This window comes from Tachypleus tridentatus, chromosome 8 (assembly GCF_004210375.1).
Source record: "Tachypleus tridentatus isolate NWPU-2018 chromosome 8, ASM421037v1, whole genome shotgun sequence".
Classification (NCBI taxonomy): Eukaryota; Metazoa; Arthropoda; class Merostomata; order Xiphosura; family Limulidae; genus Tachypleus; species Tachypleus tridentatus.
Genome location: NC_134832.1, coordinates 30545058 through 30562312, shown reverse-complemented (window position 1 = coordinate 30562312; position 17255 = coordinate 30545058). Strand labels below are relative to the sequence as shown.

General features: G+C 35.5%; 1 protein-coding gene across 1 annotated transcript; it reads left to right on the top strand.

Annotated features, from left to right (window-relative positions):
- The first annotated feature begins 4734 nt into the window (after positions 1-4734).
- Positions 4735-15481, top strand: LOC143224122 (beta-1,3-galactosyltransferase 5-like). Its single transcript, XM_076452576.1, has 2 exons — positions 4735-4798; positions 13864-15481. The coding sequence occupies exon 2, from the start codon at positions 13873-13875 to the stop codon at positions 14920-14922; it is 1050 nt and encodes a 349-aa protein (XP_076308691.1). The 5' UTR covers positions 4735-4798; positions 13864-13872; the 3' UTR covers positions 14923-15481.
- Positions 15482-17255: the final 1774 nt, after the last annotated feature.

The following is a 17255-nucleotide window of genomic DNA, read 5'->3' as shown; positions in this document are numbered from 1 at the left end:
AAACCAGAAGCAAACTATAAATTATCAGTGTCTATGACAATCGCAGGAAAATTTACTTTATTTTATTTCATATCTGAGCTCGGTTTCACAATTAGTCATAGAGCAGTAGTTACATTTACCTGCTGTTACAAAGGCTGATAACCCCATGCAATAAGTCCACGGGCTTACAACGCTAAAATCATGGGTTCGATTTCCCCATGTAATCAAATAATCAAATGCAGCCTCGTTCTAAAATAAATGAATAAACAAAAGCTGGCTGTAGTTTGCAAGAAATAGTTTACCGATTTATAGCTGCTCAACCAATATACACAAGAAAATGTGGTATGATATACACTGCTGGTCAAAATCCTAACGCCAATGAATATGAAGAAAAAATATGCATTTTGCGTTGTTAGACTCAACCACTTATTTGAGTAGAGCTTCGAAAGATGAAAATAAGAAAAGGGGAAATAAAAATAAAAACTTTTTTTAGCATTTAATAGGAAAAATGTGAACACTATGAAATTAGCCTAAATACTAGCTAGTCAAAAGCTTAAGACCACACTGAAACGAAACGTTAATCGATAAACACGTAACGGAATTTAGTCATTTGTGTTCAAGCATTAGCGTTGTTAACATCTCCCACTGGCAACTCCTACGTTACATTGGGTAAGAACATGGCAAAGACTAAAGAGTTGACAGAGTAGCAGAATTGTCGAGCTGAAAAAGTAAGGTCTCTCTCAACGTGCCATTGCTGGTGAGATTGGGGGTAATAAAACTACTGTTACAAATTTCTTAAAAGACCCTGATGGATAGGAAACGAGAATTTCAATGGTCGGTCCAAGAAAATATCGCCGGCCTTGAGCAGGAGGATTCGACGGGTTGTCCGTCAAGACACCATCCGATCGTCGAACCAGATTAAGGCTCTTACGGACGTAGAATGCAGCTTAAGAACAATAAGATGGCATCCACGAAAGAAAGGCTTTAAAAACCGTAAACGTCTTCAAAGGCCACGGCTCTTTCCACACCACGAAACATCTCGGTTAAACTTTGCTGAGAAGCACCAAACATGGGACGTAGAAAAGTGGAAGAAGGTTTTGTTTTCTGATGTGAAAAAATGTAACCTGGATGGTCCAGATGGCTTCCAGCGTTTCTGGCACGATAAGGATACCCCACCGGAGACATTTTCTACACGACACAGTGGATGAGGTTCCATCATGATCTGGGGTGCTTTCTTCTTCCATAGAACAATGGAGCTTCAGGTTATACAGAGGCGTTAAACAGACAGTAGTTGGCTACATTGGCATGTTGGAAAGAGCATCCTTATTGACTGAAGGCCCTCGCTTGTGAGGAAATGACTGGATCTTTCAGCAGGACAACATTGCAATCCACAATGCCCGCAGGGCAAAGGACTTTTTCATGGCGAACAAAGTGATTCTTGGACCATCCAGCGTGTTCGCCCGAACTGAACCCCATTAAAAATGTTTGGGGTGGATGGCAAGGGAAGTCTGTAAAAATGGACGTCAATTCCAAACAGTGCATGATCTTCGTGAAGCCATATTCACCACTTGGAATAACATTCCAGACAGCCTTCTGCAAACGCTTATATCGACAATGCCAAAGCGAATTTTATTCGCAATCACGGGCGTATAACTCACTACTGAGATATCTCGTTGGGCATTTCCTACCCTGTTTAGGACTTCGATTTTGGTATGGTCTTAAACTTTTGACCAGCTAGTATTTAGGCTAATTTCATAGTGTTCGCATTTTCCTTATTAAATGATAAAAAAAATTTATTTTTATTTTCCCTTTTCTTATTTTCATCTTTCGAAACTCAACTCAAATAAGTGGTTGAGTTTAACAACGCAAAATGCATATTTTTTATTTATGTTTATTGGCCTTAAGATTTTGGGTAGCAGTGTATATTTCATTAGGTAAAAACATGGCAAAGGCTAAAAATTTGACTGAGTTTGAACGTGGAAGAATTGTCGAACTGCAAAAGTGGTTGAGTCTAACAACGCAAATGCATATTTTTTCTTTATGTTCATTGGCCTTAAGATTTTGGCCAGCAGTGTGTGTGTGTATAAATATATATATATATAAAACTTAAATGAATATTTCTGACAAATAATTTCTTCTTCGTAGGGGCGATAGGTCATAAAAAGGTCATATACTGTATGAAGAATAGAGATAAATCATGAATCAAAGTAGTGGTTCATAATAGGGATCGCCCACTTTTTTATTGTTATTTAATATTGTTTCGCCAGCCTAAAGCAAAAATTTCTGTGAGTATTCCAATAAAATCTGGGCCACATTATTTAACACACTTTCGCACGTTGTTTAGGATACCTAGCTAATAACAGCGGCTGTACGACTACTCACACCCAATTCTTTTAATGTAGTCTGTGACTTATATGGAGCTTCATAACCCTCTGTTAATACATCCATACCTATATAGGTGCATGCAGGCCATAGATATAATTTAATATTTATATGACAGACATGACACGTGTACTATAACGATTATTATGTCATTGTTGCAGCTGTATTGATGTAATATATAATTTATTTATGCATACGGTTTCTACCCTTTCAGTCATGATGTTGCTGAGTGATCATAGTTTGTTTTTTTTAATATTCCATGACCAATTTTGTCTAGTAGCATCGGATTGACAATAATGGTAATTATAGTCAACACTGCATGATTGCAAATTTTGCAATCACTGCATATATAGTAGCCATCCTTGATGTTGACTATAAGCTTAGAGTGGCTAGCAGGAGATGATGACTCAAAGCGAAAGTGAGATAGAACTTTTGTAGCTAAATACTTAGCTTTAGATAAAATATGCAACATCAATGGCCCACCGAAATTTAGGGTCGTCAATGTGGAAGAGAGTCGGGGAAGTGTCATTACAGCAACTTCATCAGGAATGGAGTGTGGAAACGTATATTAATACAACCAGTTCACGACAGTTGATTAACACGTTTTCGATCCTTTAGAGTGTGCTTCGAATATATGTGCATACGTCTATACAACTTGTAAAGTTCATATTGCAATCTATATATATATATGGTTTTAAAACATAAAAAAACAACTATAAAGCCTGCACGTATACATATCGATTAAATACTAGTCAATACGCATTCCACGTATAACATTTATGCAGTTACAAAATTCATTCCATGCATCATACCAGTATAGTTAAGTAGTTACTCCAATCCAGTGTTTAGACTCCACATATAACTGCAGGGTATAAATATACCAACTATTTACATTTTACAAGCATAAACATATCATGTAGTATGTTTATATTGATGCATCAGAGCGAACATACATGCAGTACCACTATCAATGATAAATTTGTGGCTATAATACAGTCAGCACGAGGCCCGACATAGCCAGGTGGATAAGGTACTCGACTCGTAACTTGAGGGTCGCGGATTCAAATCCCCGTCACACCAAACATTGTTACCTTTTCTGTGTGGGGGCGTTATAATGTGACGGTTACCACTATTCGTTGGTAAAAGAATAGCCCAAGAGTTGGCGGTGGGTGGTGATTACTAGCTGCTTCCTATCTAGTCTTACACTGCTAAATTAGGGACGGCTAGCGCAGATAGCCCTCGTGTAGCTTTGCGCGAAATACAAAACAAACACAAACAGTCTACATGAAACCAATCGAAACTTTGCTATTGTTTCCCGACAGAACATAAAACAGATATTACGTATTTCATTGAACTATTTCAAATAGGACAGTATTGTTATTAAATAGATTTGTGTTTATAATGGACATTAAAAAGCAACACTATAAATAAATTGTTATTAAAAATTTAAATAGGAGAGAAAGGAATACTGAAAAATACAAAAACAAGAAAATAGCTGAAAGTGAATATCAGAAAGATAAACAAACAAGCTTAAGGTTTGAGACATTCCTTCCTCAAGCTACACATCCTATTTTGACTCCAGGTCTAAAAACTGTAATAACTAGGAGAGTCAAAATAGGATGTGTAGCTTGAGGAAGCAATGTCTCAAACCTTAAGCTTGTTTGTTTATCTTTCTGATATTCACTTTCAGCTATTTTCTTGTTTCTGTATTTTTTGAAGATCCATATTGCCCCTTTTTAAATTAACAATTTTTAATAATTTCGTGGATAATTTAATTTCGGGAGAAGTGAATTTAGGGCTCATTACAATCGAGAAGATAGCTATTGGCAATAGAGTTGCGAATTGATTCTAAGATAATCAGTGATATTGAGATCGCTCATTAAAGGAGATGATAACAATAACACACTGTTGGATAGATAGTTATAGACAGTTTTCTATGTAACTCGTGCTATATGTTACAGCTTACTAGCTGTACTTTGTAACTCTTATTGTTTTACCAGAATGATTTTAAAGCAGTGTATCTCGACTTGTGTTTACACTGAATGGAAAGATACACGCAACCATAACTGTGTAAATATGTAATGGCAAAGCCAGTAATCAATGAAATAACAAACACTTCCATAAGACTACATAACGGTACACAGTTAGTTTGAAAAGGCACGAGATTTTCTCACTCGTTACTGTGTCAGTAAGATACTGAAATACTACAATACATAAACAGCAGTATGTGACTCTATCGTCATAGAGCATAGCAGTAAGATATAACAAAGGCAAAGAGTCTTAGTTGTCATGGAGATGACCTTTATTGCATTCACCGACATGCTTTGCGCTGTTAATTCGTCACGTGAGCCACCTGAAAAATTTTAAAATCACGTTGGTTCTTCTAACTATAAGTACGAATATTTTCAAATTGGTAGAGTTCGATGAAAGAAAGGAGGTGAGTTTATTGCGCTTAACGATATAACTTTAACGAATCCGCGGAATTATCATAATTACAATCTTACAAATGCAAACAATTACTCGTGGTTATCACATGTAAACTAATATACGAACATTGCTTTGTATTATCTGTAAAATTATTCCAAAATGTGTTTTAATATTTAATGTTTACTACTGTTTATGTTTCACGATCACGCTTGCTAATGCTTACTAGCCATCTGAGCTGTTTCACGTTTAAAATTGTTGAATGATTCATATAATCACGTGCTTTTGTAATCATAAGATCACAAACTAGGGCAATATATTTAAGTTTCTGTTGGAAGGATTATTGCCCTTAATATCTATAACCACTTTAAGTATACGATATAATACCAATTAAATATCACATAAAGAGACTGTTTCAGACTTTGCAGTAGCTCCACTGTTAGGACTAGTACTAGATCTAGGACTAAGTTTGCTATAGATAACGAATGGCGGAGCTGGGTCGAGAGACTTAACCACCTGGACATGCCTGGACATACGGAACGGTATAAAATTCCAAATTCCTAAATAATCATTTTACTTTTTTTTATCTCCACATGCATTCTTAAACTCTGTTATGAATTAATAATCCGTAAAAGTGCTATAGTTGCTTTACTTATATGTTCTTCATACTGATTTTAAAAATATGTTTTTGACTTTTTGACTTGTAGTTTTCTTTACCTTTTTAAAATTGCCCTTGTCTTCATTACCTAGATTCGTTGTACATAATTTTGTTCTTGCAACTTTCAAGTGTTGGAATCTTTCTTGTTTGTTTGTTTTTTCGCGCGGGAATAGAATCCTTAAATAAAGCGATATGTATTTTAAAAAATCTTAAGATATTTTCCTAAGTGGTGATAACGTTATTTTTTAAAGTTAAAACTGAAGGATGACTGAGAAGATACGTAGTTTTAGAAGTTAAGTTAAGATAATGGCAAGTTAAGAATTTACGGAGTGAAAACAGGTTTAGATTATTTCCTCTGTTAGCAGGAGAAATGGGCCTGGCATGGCCTAGCGCGTTAAGGCGTGCGCTTCGTAATCTGAGGGTCGCGGGTTCGCGCCCGAGTCGTGCCAAACATGGTCGCCCTCCCAGCCGTGGGGGCGTTATATTGTGACGGTCAATCCCACTATTCGTTGGTAAAAGAGTAGCCCAAGAGTTGGCGGTGGGTGGTGATGACTAGCTGCCTTCCCTCTAGTCTTACACTGCTAAATTAGGGACGGCTAGCACAGATAGCCCTCGAGTAGCTTTGTGCGAAATTCAAAAAACAAACAAACAAGCAGGAGAAATAACATGGAGTTGGCGTTTTATTGAAGGGCAAATGAATTACACTACTTGATACATGCATGCATGGCCGCCGCCCGGCATGGCCAGGTGGTTAAGGCACTCGACTCGTAATCTGAAAGTTGCGAGTTCGAATCTCAATCACACCAAACATGCTTGCCTTTTCAGCCGTGGGGGCGTTATAATGTTACGATCAATCCCACTATTCGTTGGCAAAAGAGTAATTCAAGAGCTAGCGATGGTTGGTGATGACTAGCTGCTTTCTCTCTAGTTTTACACTGCTAAATTAGGGCCGGCGAGTGGAGATAGCCCTTGTGTAGCTTTGCGCAAAGTTCAAAAACAAAACAAACATACATGCATACATATATATATATATGTGATTAGGGATGCGTATCTCATTACAGTAGTCGATACAATACGTATGTAGATACATAAGTTTTACCAATGGTTTGTTACAAAGTTTGAAACTTATTCGTAATTTTTAATCTATATTACTGACGGTGTCTTATTTAAGTGCTTTTTCAAGTTCTCTGGTTTGATCAACTAAATGTCAGCTTGTAAGAGAAGTAAAATATAAGTTAACTTAATACCTATCAGTGTTGTTAACATTAACTTGTTACTTTACATGTGATGTTTTTGATAAAATAAATGAAGACAACATGTAGTACTCAATATTAATTTTCCTTTATTTAATTATTAATTGTTAGCAAAAATACTTTATTAGAAATTCTAAATTTTTCTCTGTAAAAGACTTTTAATGTTTACTGAAAGCATGCCAACTTTCGGGAAGATAATAAATCGTACCTTATCATGTCTGACGATGTCTTGATAGAGTTGTATCACGGCTTCACGATACAATACTCGTATCTTAACGCTTCATCTTTAATAATTATCTCTCCTGAATCTAATTAGCACGACAAACCATCAACTACAATGATGGTATAAATTGTGATAATTTCATAACCCATTAATGAATTAACCCATACATAATTTTGTTTTCAGCTAGGGCACTATTCGCATAGAGTATTCGGTGTTCGAATAGTGAAAGTGGGTTTACTCGCGGTACTCTCTCCCCTCCCCCCACCAAATCTGCGGCATTGGATCTAATGATCTCAGTCGCCTTGAAGGATTATAAGTTTAAAATCGGTCGTTGATTTTGTGATAAACGTGGGGCTTGTCGTTGGTTTTTCCGCTAATGTTTGCTCGCCTAAAACTACTATTAAGCCGAGGTCCATTAAATTTTTAATGTTATTTTTATTATTTTTTCCTTATTGTACTATAATTTTTGAAGGCACAAATATATATATATATATATATATGCTTGTGTGTGTGTGTGTGTGTGTGTTTTTGTCTCACAGGCTCTAAACATTAAATTACCCAAACAATCATCATGACGAAAGGGGCAAAGAGAAACAATACTTCTGAGCGCCCCCGGTTATATCTGACCATGAGCATTAGTTTGGGGTCAGATAACTTTACTGACTGAGGAATCTAAATTAAACTGGCAATTTAAAAGAGCAGATACTGTTTTGTGCCCGAAATCAGTTCTGTTATCTGTTACGATCTTTGTTACCATTAAAAATGGCTTTTATCTCGATGCATTGGAATGTGGTACAACAAGTAGATAGTATAACCCAACAAATTATAACACTGTTACACGACATGAGTAAGTACTTTCCGTACACTGGGTGACACACTGTGTCGTTGAATTTTCGTGTTATTATTTTTATTAAATTATATTAAAAAAAAGTTGAAATCAAGCGAGAACCCGGTCGCATGTCGAGAGAATAACAAATAGGACTCCATACCCGGAAATCCTTACCGAAACCCCCCAAAAACTGGCACCCAAGATAATAAAAACAGCTTGACGATGGGTAGGTAAGAGGCAACTTTTAAAATCCTTGTTAACGATCGTTGGGCCCTAACTTTTCATCTCGGTTGACATAGCTTCCACATGGCCTACGAAGGGTACCAAGTTCCACCCCCAGTGTTCATAAATAATGGGCTATCACACTAGAAAGAACAGCAAAACAATGGTTGGTGGTAAGTTGTTGTCAGTACGATTTTCGTTGTTTATTATTTCAAACTTTTGATTATCACAAATGTCTTACAGTGTTCACCCATGGCATTTAATTCTACATGCGTAAACATTGAGTTATTCAATGTTTACATGCACAGTGTGTTTCTAAGCTAAAATGCCACACTTTTGCGTTTACAACTACAATGATGTAGTTCGTTTAAAACTTCATAGTTCGTAAAAGAGGTTTTCTATAAATGTAACCATATTCTTTGTTGTTACTTAAAAACAAAAGAAAAAGGTGTAATATATTTCTTCTAACCTACGGTTATGATATTACTTGTATCTTAATTGTTCTTTGTTGTAATGCTTTTAACCTAAACATCCGCTACTAACGTTTTTACAGTATAAACTGGAATGATATGTTTAGTTGTACTACTGTTAACCTAAACATCCGCTACTAACGTTTTTACAGTATAAACTGGAATTTCATTATTTTTGTTCCAATGATATGTTTAGTTGTACTACTGTTAACCTAAACATCCGCTACTAACGTTTTTACACTATACACTGGAATTTCATTATTTTTGTTCCAATGATATGTTTAGTTGTACTACTGTTAACCTAAACATCCGCTACTAACGTTTTTACAGTATAAACGGAACTTCAGTATTTTCTTCCAATGATATGGTTACTTTCGTAAAATAACTTCAAAGCTACTCTGGTATAAATTTATGTTGAAGAGTTGAAAATGATTTAGCAGTACAAATGAATACATCTATAGACTTACTAACGTTTCAAGTTATTCCAACAACATCTCTTAGATGACATGTTATCTTCAGTAACTCGATGTGTTTTTTATTAGAGAGAGGCCCGATATCGTCTGATGGTTAAGGCACTCGACTCGCAGTGTCTGGGTCGCGAGTTGGAATTCCAGTTACCAAACGTGTTTGCCTTTTTAACGGTGTAGACGTTATAATGTGACGGACAATCATCCTATTCGTTATAAAAAGAAACAGTTGGTGGTGGGAAGTGTTAACTTGTTTCCTTCCCTCTAGTCTATCATTGCTCTATTAGGGACGGTTAGTGCAGATAGCCCTCATTGGACAGAAATAAAAATGAACCAAACATATCGGAGACTTCACCTTTATATTACAGATATTTTGCTTACAAAACATATAGTAAAGGTTTGTCGCCACTAACGCAGACAGTTTGAAAAATGCAAAAACGAAATTAATTCGAAACCGGATAGAACCGTTTAATCATTGAAATACTTAAACGCTGTATTAGTAAGTGAGTATTTTGTGCACGTAAAAATATTCAAATAAATGCGTACTGTTAAACACATCATCTGTAAGTGGGCGAGATATCGATTCCTTAAACTAATACAGAAGATCATCCAGCATAAAAATCGTACATGCATTAATACTACTCAGAACATAAACAACGCATCAATACGTACTAGCTGCAGAACAGCGACAAGCCGAATAAAATTAGAACACTTGTTTATTGAAGTATATCCCTGGGAAAATTTTCCCTTTAGAAAAGGGCATATGATTTCTCCCATAAATGTTTTCATATCCTTTCTATCGTAATGACTTTTAATCTAATACAGATATGTATTTAAATAATCGCTATGTATTTTTTCTCTCCCACATATTTTTCAAATTCTTCTGTGTATGTACAAGTTCATTTTATCATTCTCTCATCAAATTTAAATTCCATTTTTTGTCCGATTAAAGTCCACATTATATATATATTTTTTCTTTGCATTATGTCACATTCACAAATGTGTTCAATAGCTTCTTCTTTCTTCCATTTTCGGCGCTTCCTTTCTGTTCTCTTATTTCTTGTGTATGAATATTACATCTTAACTTTATCCACGTTTTGATGATTGTTTCTATTGTTTTTGTAACTCAGATATTACACCTGAACAATATATCTTTTCTATGTATATATTTTGATGAGTATAATAGCTTTATTGTTGAACTTCTTTTCGATTCTCCTCTATATTTCTTTTACACTTTTATTCCCGTTGCTTCTTCGATCTTGATTTTCCCGAAAGGGGATTTAAGGCCACTTGGAGGATTTAAAAAAAAGTAATGCAAAGTTACGTGATGGCTATCTACGCCAGCCGTTCCTACTTTAGTAGTGAAAGACTAGATTGCAAGCAGTTAGTCGTCATTACGTAACTCACTTTATTATAATGTTTCTCAATGCTGTTATTTTTTTTTTTGTGCGATCCATTTCAAAGTTAAATGAGAATGCCAAAGTTTCACGTATCCCTCGTGGGATTTGAACTAATGTGAGGATGTTAAATGTAAAATAACTGGGATATCTATAGATAAGTATTGGTGGATAACTTAAGTTTATGGTCATTTTTGACACGTGGATATTAGATATAGTATCACGTTAAATAATTTAACAATTGCTACACCATTACATGCATCGTATTTTATTTTTTTAATAAACATTTTTTAACCACTCATGCATGGGCAAACAGTTTCTCTATCTTTGAACTTTCATTCTGTTGTCAGACTTATTAGTTAGCCTTAATGCTGTGCAATACACTCTGCACTTTCAGCTGTGAGAGCGTTATAAAAGTAATAATCAACACAATCATTCAGTCCAAGGAGCAGACCAAACCTTTGTTGCGCCAGGCTCTTCTGGCTAACCATTTGTACTTGTATCAAAACTGGGAATAGCTACTCGTGAATCTTATGAGCCTCTGATTTGGACATTCAGGAGCATCCAACGAACTTGTGATTGAGATGTCCAGCATTAAAACTAAATGTTTCCAATGTTTTTCTGTTTACGTTGTCAGTTTAGTGTAAAGATACACAATGGTCTAATTACGCTCTGTCCATCACGGAAACTGAAACCCGGATTTTAGCATTTTTGAGCTCTTAACCCTATCGCTGCTGATTGTCTTTGGTACCATTCTTCGGTCAACCATTACGTTTGTACTTGCATATAAGATTCGTTTACGTTCATATAGCAGTACCTTTGATAAATATTTCACAGTATTGATTAGAACGCATTACAGAAGTTATAACATTACACTTCTATCATCTATTTCTAGAAAATCTTTCGCATGTTTGAAAACATCTGTTTTAAGTTCAGTATTAAAATTCGATTAGCAGAAATGAAGTATGAAATGAATTAATTTTTGACCATTAGCAGCACCAGCTGGTGCACGCTTTGATTTCTTAAGTGATGGTGTCTTAAAATATTTTTAAAATTTGGTATTGCTCTCTTAACGACCTCTCAGCAGCAAAAATGTTCTATTAAAATGGTTTGTTTTGAATTGCGTGCAGAGCTACACGAGGGCTATCTGCTATAACGTCTCTACTTTAGCAGTGTAAGACTAGACGGAAGACAGAGATAGTCATCAACACCCACCGCACACGTTTGTATTGCTCTTTTATCAACGAATAGTGAGATTGACGGAAATATTATAACGCTCCTATGGCTGGTAGGGCGGGCACGTTTGGTGTGACTGGGATTCGAACTCAGGACCCTCAGATTAAGAGTCGAGTGCCCTAACTACTTAGCCATGCTGGTCCTGAAAAAAAGGTGGATTCGTAAGTACTAAACAAAAATGTACAAACGTCCCAAAAGGAATTAACGTGAGGTATCGTAGTATGTGATAACATGCCAGTACCTTGTTTATAAAGTGAATAGATTTTGATATTTTGCCACTTACAGATTCTTCTTCTGGACCATTTGAACGTTTTCACAAAATTTGTTATAACACTCAGTTTTTGTCTTGAGAATGCGTGCGCACCCTAACATTTAAATGCTCATGCACTTGCATTTCATTTCAGTAGATGTAGATTGTTTGTTTGTAAGTAAGCACAAAGCTACACAAAAGGCTATCTGTGTTCTTTCCACAGGGTATTCAAACCCAGATTCTATCGTTGTAAATCCGTATACTTATATAGACTAGAATGTAACTAGCGGGCAGGACGTAAACATAATTTATCAGACTTTTTTCATGGTTTGGTTTTGAATTTCGCTCAAAGCTACACGAGGGCTACCTGCATTAACCGTCCCTAATTTAGCAGTGTAAGATTAGAGGGAAGCCAGTTAGTCATCACCACCCACCGCCAACATTGGTTTTTTTTTTTTTTACCAGCAATTAGTGTGATTGACTATCACATTATATTGCTCTCACGACTGAAAGGGCGAGTATGTTTGGTGACGGAATTCGAACCTGCAACCCTCATATTATGTGTCAAGTACTTTAACCACCAGGCCATACCAAGCCTTACATTTTGTACAACAACGTATCAAAATCTTACAAAGGTTTTAAAAAGGTCTAACGTTAGATCGTGGAATAACATTAAGTTTACTTGTTGGTAGTACTCAGTATGGTAAAGTTTAGCGCAAACTTAACTAAAGCGAAAGACCTACACAAGTAGCTGATATACTTAATAAAGGCTTAACTAATGTTAAACCTAAGAAAAGTGGACATATAGATTTTGATGTCTGCGATTAAAATTATTTTGTATTAGTTTAGAAAGTCTGTATGTAAAGAATCGCTGTTGAAATAAAAATACTAATTCGACATCAAGAGTTTAGCAGATCTCTGCTAGCTATGTCATATTGTTTCTTGATTAAATTTCCCATAAAGCTTACTCGAAATAAATTTGCACACGCTCTTGTTGATCTTGAAGCGATATACAGAAGTAAATTACAAAATAAATACCCACCGCCAACTCGGACTATTCTACCAACGAGTAGTTGGAATAACCGTTACGTTATAACTCTGCCACAACTGAAAGGACGAGTGTATTTGGTGGTGCTAATCGAACCTGTAACCCGCAGATTGAAAGACAAATATCCTAACCATTAGGGGCCCAGCATGGCCAGGTGGTTAAGGCACTCGACTCGTAATCCGAGAGTCGCGGATTCGAATCTCCATTACACCAAAATATACTCGCCCTTTCAGCCGTGGGGGCGTTATAATGTCACGGTCAATCCCACTAGTAGTTGGGAAAAGAGTAACCCAAGAGTTGGCGGTGGGTGGTGATGATTAGCTGCCTTCTCTCTAGTCTTACACTGCTAAATTAAGGACGGCTAGCGCAGATAGCCATCGAGTAGCTTTGCGCAAAATTAAAAAAAAACAAAAAACAAGCTATTATCATTTCTGAAAACCAATTAGTTTCCATCATATTTAAGCATTCAAGTTAAATGCGAGCAGAATTTCATATCAGTGGAAAAAGTAGAACAACTAATGCTTGAGTGTCAAAAAAGGAAGTTAAAATACGTAATGGTATTAGTAAATAACATGTTTTAACACTTTTAGGTGTTTTCTTCAATTTGACGTTTTTTCAAGAGGTTAAAGCTTGCTTCCATATGAAACTGTATTCCATAATGGTTGTGCCGTAACTTAATTTAGATACATTTGCACATTATTGTGTATTTATCTATTATTAGAGTGAATGAAATGTTTTAAGAACTATATTAAACTTGACACAAAAAAAACGCAAATAAATCATTAGGTTTTATGTTTTGCCCTTAGCTCCAAGCTGGAGCTGTGTTTTTGCTTTTACCTGCGACACAATGCTCTTATAAGTTTAACACATTGAATCATGTTTTAACTTCAGAGAGTTTTCTCGACTGAGCCTTTAAGTATACAGGTTTGTAGAGAGTAGCAATTTCTAATATTTTATATTGAAACTTACTAAGTTGAAAAGTTTTTACAATTTTGTGAGTTTGATTTTTTTTTCTCTATCAACAGTGAAACATCATGAAATTTCTTGGTTACCATGACAGAAGGAAAAGGTTGTTGTTGGTTGTGTTCAGCCTTTCTTTGTTTAATTTCTTTTGGATAAAAAACTTTTGTATTTCCAACTTTTGCATTTCATCGTCACAAGAAGTCTACGTGAAGCCGTTGACCAGATTAATTTACAATTTATCCTTTCTAAATGACACAAAAGATTTTCGGTTACTGGTGAACTTGACGAATTTTAGTTTTTTGATAAATAACAAACGATGCGACAGCATCAGCGAACTCTTCATGGTAGTGTTTGTCCACAGTGCACCAAAACATTACCACAATCGTCAAACTATCAGGCAAACTTGGGGACAGGAGACCAACATTGTGAACGACCCTTTCAGGGTTGTTTTTCTGATAGGACAAGTTCAGGACCAAACTGTTCAGTTGGCATTGGAGGAGGAAAACCATATCCACCAAGACATAATTCAAGGAAATTTCATTGATAGCTATCGAAACCTTACGTACAAATACGTGATGGGACTGAAGTGGGTGACTTACTACTGTCGTCACGTCAAATATGTGTTTAAAGCTGACGACGATATTTTCGTCAATATCTTCCAACTAGTCAAATACCTGAAAGACACCTTCGGCACAACACCGACAGGAGGATTAGTGTTGTGCTATCTCATAGAGAAACCTTCTGTGAAAAGAAGCCAACGAAGTAAATGGCACGTGAGTTTCACAGAATATCCGTGGAAATACTATCCTCCATATTGCTCTGGATGGGCAGTTGTTATGTCCCCTGATGTGATATTTGGTCTTTATATACAGTCGTCTCGGGTTCCTTACTTTTGGGTTGATGACGTTCATGTGTCCGGCACTCTTGTCAAGAAGCTAGGAGTATCTCATACGGATTTAAGAAACACAATGACCATCAATCGAGCAGATATTGCAAGGTGGCTTGAAAGTAAGGGCAACGAATTACCCCCCTTTGGTCGTCCTGATGTGAATAGAGAGACAATTCACGCTTTATGGACTAAAACTTTGTTATATTACAATATCATCGAAACTCTGGGGTAGAACTCACAGACGTATGCAAGAATAAAAAACAGAAATTTGATACCTCTACAAAATTTGTACTGCAAAACCACTTGTTGAAGTACTTGTGCAGATTTGTATTCGTACACAGAAAACGAAGTTCAGAACATATTGAGCCAGACTTGCTTTTGTTTACTATAGTTTTTACAAGTTTATACGTACTGTTTCTTCGCAGTTTTTATATTTGTTACTTCCGTATAAACTATAAAAATACTCAGTAAAAACGATAGTTACTTTAATAACGTGTTAAAAACAATAAACTCGCGAGCAGGAACAGCGATGATGTCAGAGGAAATAATGCTAGAAAGACGTGATGAACGTGATTAGAACAACTGATAGGATATTTGTAGTTACGTATGTTGAAGGAAGCTGTATTACTTATAAATCTTGTTTATAAATTTATTTTTCTTGTGGTTTTGTAAGGTATCAGAACAAAGTGTTATTTTTTTGAACACGTGTGTCAAATCGAAATGTTTGCTCATATTCATTTAGTTTAACTTACGTTTCTAATAATTCCTAAATAAAAAAAAGGATATTAAGTGTCCACTTGCTAAGTTAACGGATAATAATAACATTAAGTTACGATAATAGTAAAATTGTTAATATGTCACATGTATGTCTTTTAATATTCTTCTTATTGCGGAAATTGTTCTCGTACGTGTACTTAACCGTAATAGGCTAATATATAATTATCGTAGGCTGACAAGCAAAGTGTAGTTTTACGAGTTGTCTGACAATATGTTAAGAAATTCAACAATTTGAGTTAAATGTGGTAATTGTAACAGTGGTATGACAATTACAAGTGTGGTAATTGTTATCTTTTTATGACAATTTCAGTTAAGTGTTGTAATTGTTACCGTGATATGACAATTGGAGTTAAGTGTGGTGATTGTTAACTTTGTATGACAATTTGAGGTAAGTTTGGTAATTGTTACCATGGTATGAGCAGAATATTACATAGCATTTGTACATTGTAGGCACCAATATTTGTTTCACAGGGAAGAAACTAACTCGTTACGCTATTCTCTCATTAATTTTTTATAACACAAGAACTGTCCTCGTACTATGAAAATATCAAAGTTTCGAAGCTTTAGTAAATTTCTCTTCGCTTTATAAACTTATAATGTTCAACATATATGTTCTATTAAACTACTAGTTACAGCGATGTTCATTTTACCCACTGAACGTCAACATTTTACGAAATGTCGTGTATTACACTGAAGACATTTTTTTCCCTCTCATGTTAGCAATATTATCACAGCTTATATATTACTTTGAAGCTGAGCTGAACGTGACCCAAGGGATTGAACTATATGGTGTTCGGAAAGTCACTGTGAGTTTTGAAAGCAGTGATAACAGCATTCATTCAGTCTATTTCAAGCCAGCAACTGATAGCGGTGTTTAGAAACAAAATAAGAAGGATCCAAGCCTGTATTAATGCCAATGGGGGTCACTTTCAACATTGTTTATAATTGTCATTCATATTTACCTCCTGTATTCTATAATGAAACATGCCTGTTAATAAATATATAAGTGCACAGTGACTTTCCGAACACCCTGTATAAGATCTGCTAATTCATAATCACATCCTTTTACCACAAAACAACAACACCAAAAAAGCACACACACACGCACTCAAAACCCGTGACCTGCAGTTTGGAGGCATGGTGAATTATAAGGATGACGGCTTAAATCTACTATTCGCTCAGATAGAAATAGCCAACACATAGTGGTTGGTGCTATTGATTACTACTCTTCAAGTATATCACTTAAAAACTAAGAACAACTAGTGCAGATAGCATTTGAAAGTTACTCGTTTTACATCCGAAAACAAACAAACCGTTGAACCTAACTGTTCAACAATGTTATTAAAGTAAATTGAATCGTAATTTTCGTCCAGGTTAGAAGTTCCGCATTACCTTATCAGTAGCATTACCTTATGCCCAAACGTTCTTTTTGTTCTGTTACCATGTGTTGAAACGTTATTTTTATTCGGGGTAGCTTTTATACAACTTTGAAACTTTACATTGCAATTAAGAATTTTCTATTTAAGTTTTATCAAAACATTGTTGAATCATTTTTATTATCCTTCTATCCACCTTTCTTCAGAGGAATTTCTACTATGAAAAATTCCAAATACATAATTGTATTTTTGTAACACTGTTATTCAATGTTCTATCATTTTTTTGCGATTTATTTACTAAAATGATTCATTAATTATTTTATGAAGGCTACAATTACAAGCAGTTCTTCCTACACCATACAGTATCTGTTTTCAGAAGTAGAGACCATACAGTAGTGAACATTCTACTCTA